The 1,064-nt window shown below is 43.1% G+C and overlaps 1 protein-coding gene across 1 annotated transcript; it reads right to left on the bottom strand.

The window, feature by feature from the left end:
- Nucleotides 1-207: 207 nt before the first annotated feature.
- Nucleotides 208-582, bottom strand: LOC110945045 (uncharacterized mitochondrial protein AtMg00810-like). Its single transcript, XM_022186684.1, has one exon. It carries the CDS (start codon nucleotides 580-582, stop codon nucleotides 208-210), a length of 375 nt encoding a protein of 124 aa, XP_022042376.1.
- Nucleotides 583-1,064: the final 482 nt, after the last annotated feature.

The raw sequence follows: 1,064 nt of genomic DNA, 5'->3' as shown, positions 1-1,064 counted from the left end.
TCAGCCGAAGAGCGTGAGACAACCGACCGCTTCTTGGTTTTCCACGAAACTGGAGCACCTCCGAGCAGTAGCATATATCCAGTTCGAGAACGTCTAGTGAGAGGACAACCGAGCCAATCCGAATCAGAGTATGCAACCAGATTAGTTCCACCTTCTTTTGGTAGGAGTATGCCTTGGCCTCGGGTCGCTTTGAGATATCGAAGGATCCTAAACACAGCATCCAGGTGGTTCTGACGAGGGTCCGACACAAACCGAGTAGGCTATATCTGGACGAGTGGCCTGAAGGTATAATAATCGCCCAATGAGTCGCCGATAGTTACTAGCATCAACCTTAGATTCTTTGTCGTCCATAGTAAGCTTTAGATTTTGTTCAATTGGAAAGAAAGACGGCCGACATCCTCCCTTACCACTATCTTCCAAGATGTCAAGAGTATACTTTCGTTGGCTCAAAACAAGACCACGAGAGGTTTTTGCCACTTTGATGCCAAGGAAATACTTCAGTTCACCTAGGTCTTTGATGCTAAACTTTTCATGCAAACATTGCTTGATTTCTTGTATCTTCTTGGAATTATTACCAACCATGATAATGTCATCAACGTAGATGAGTATAGCAATGAATGTTTCAGTGTTTTTGTAGAGGAAGAGAGAATGATCCGATTTGGATGAACAAAACCCGAGGCCAAGAAGAACCGTGGTAAATTTTTGATACCAATTTTTTGACGCTTGTTTGAGGCCATAAAGAGATTTTCGTAAACGACATACCCGATCCTCATTCTCTTTAGAAAAACCTTGCGGCATTTTCATGTACACCTCTTCTTCTAGATCGCCATGCAGAAAGGCATTGTTGGTGAATGAGCCAATTGTTTTTAGTGGCCACGGATAGTAATGTTCGAACAGTCACCAACTTTGCTACCGGAGCGAACGTGTCATGGAAATCTTCTCCTTTAATTTGAGTAAACCCCTTTGCTACGAGGCGGGCTTTGTATCTTTCGACATCCCCATTTGGTTTATACTTGATCTTGTAGACCCATTTAGAATCAATAGCTCGTTTTCCTTCTGGTAAG

Source organism: Helianthus annuus, chromosome 6 (assembly GCF_002127325.2).
Source record: "Helianthus annuus cultivar XRQ/B chromosome 6, HanXRQr2.0-SUNRISE, whole genome shotgun sequence".
Taxonomy (NCBI): Eukaryota; Viridiplantae; Streptophyta; class Magnoliopsida; order Asterales; family Asteraceae; genus Helianthus; species Helianthus annuus.
This window is presented reverse-complemented; position numbering and strand designations above follow the sequence as displayed.

Coding starts and splice junctions, on each gene's coding strand:
- LOC110945045 (XM_022186684.1), bottom strand. CDS start 582: ATGGTTGGTAATAATTCCAAGAAGATACAAGAAATCAAGCAATGTTTG.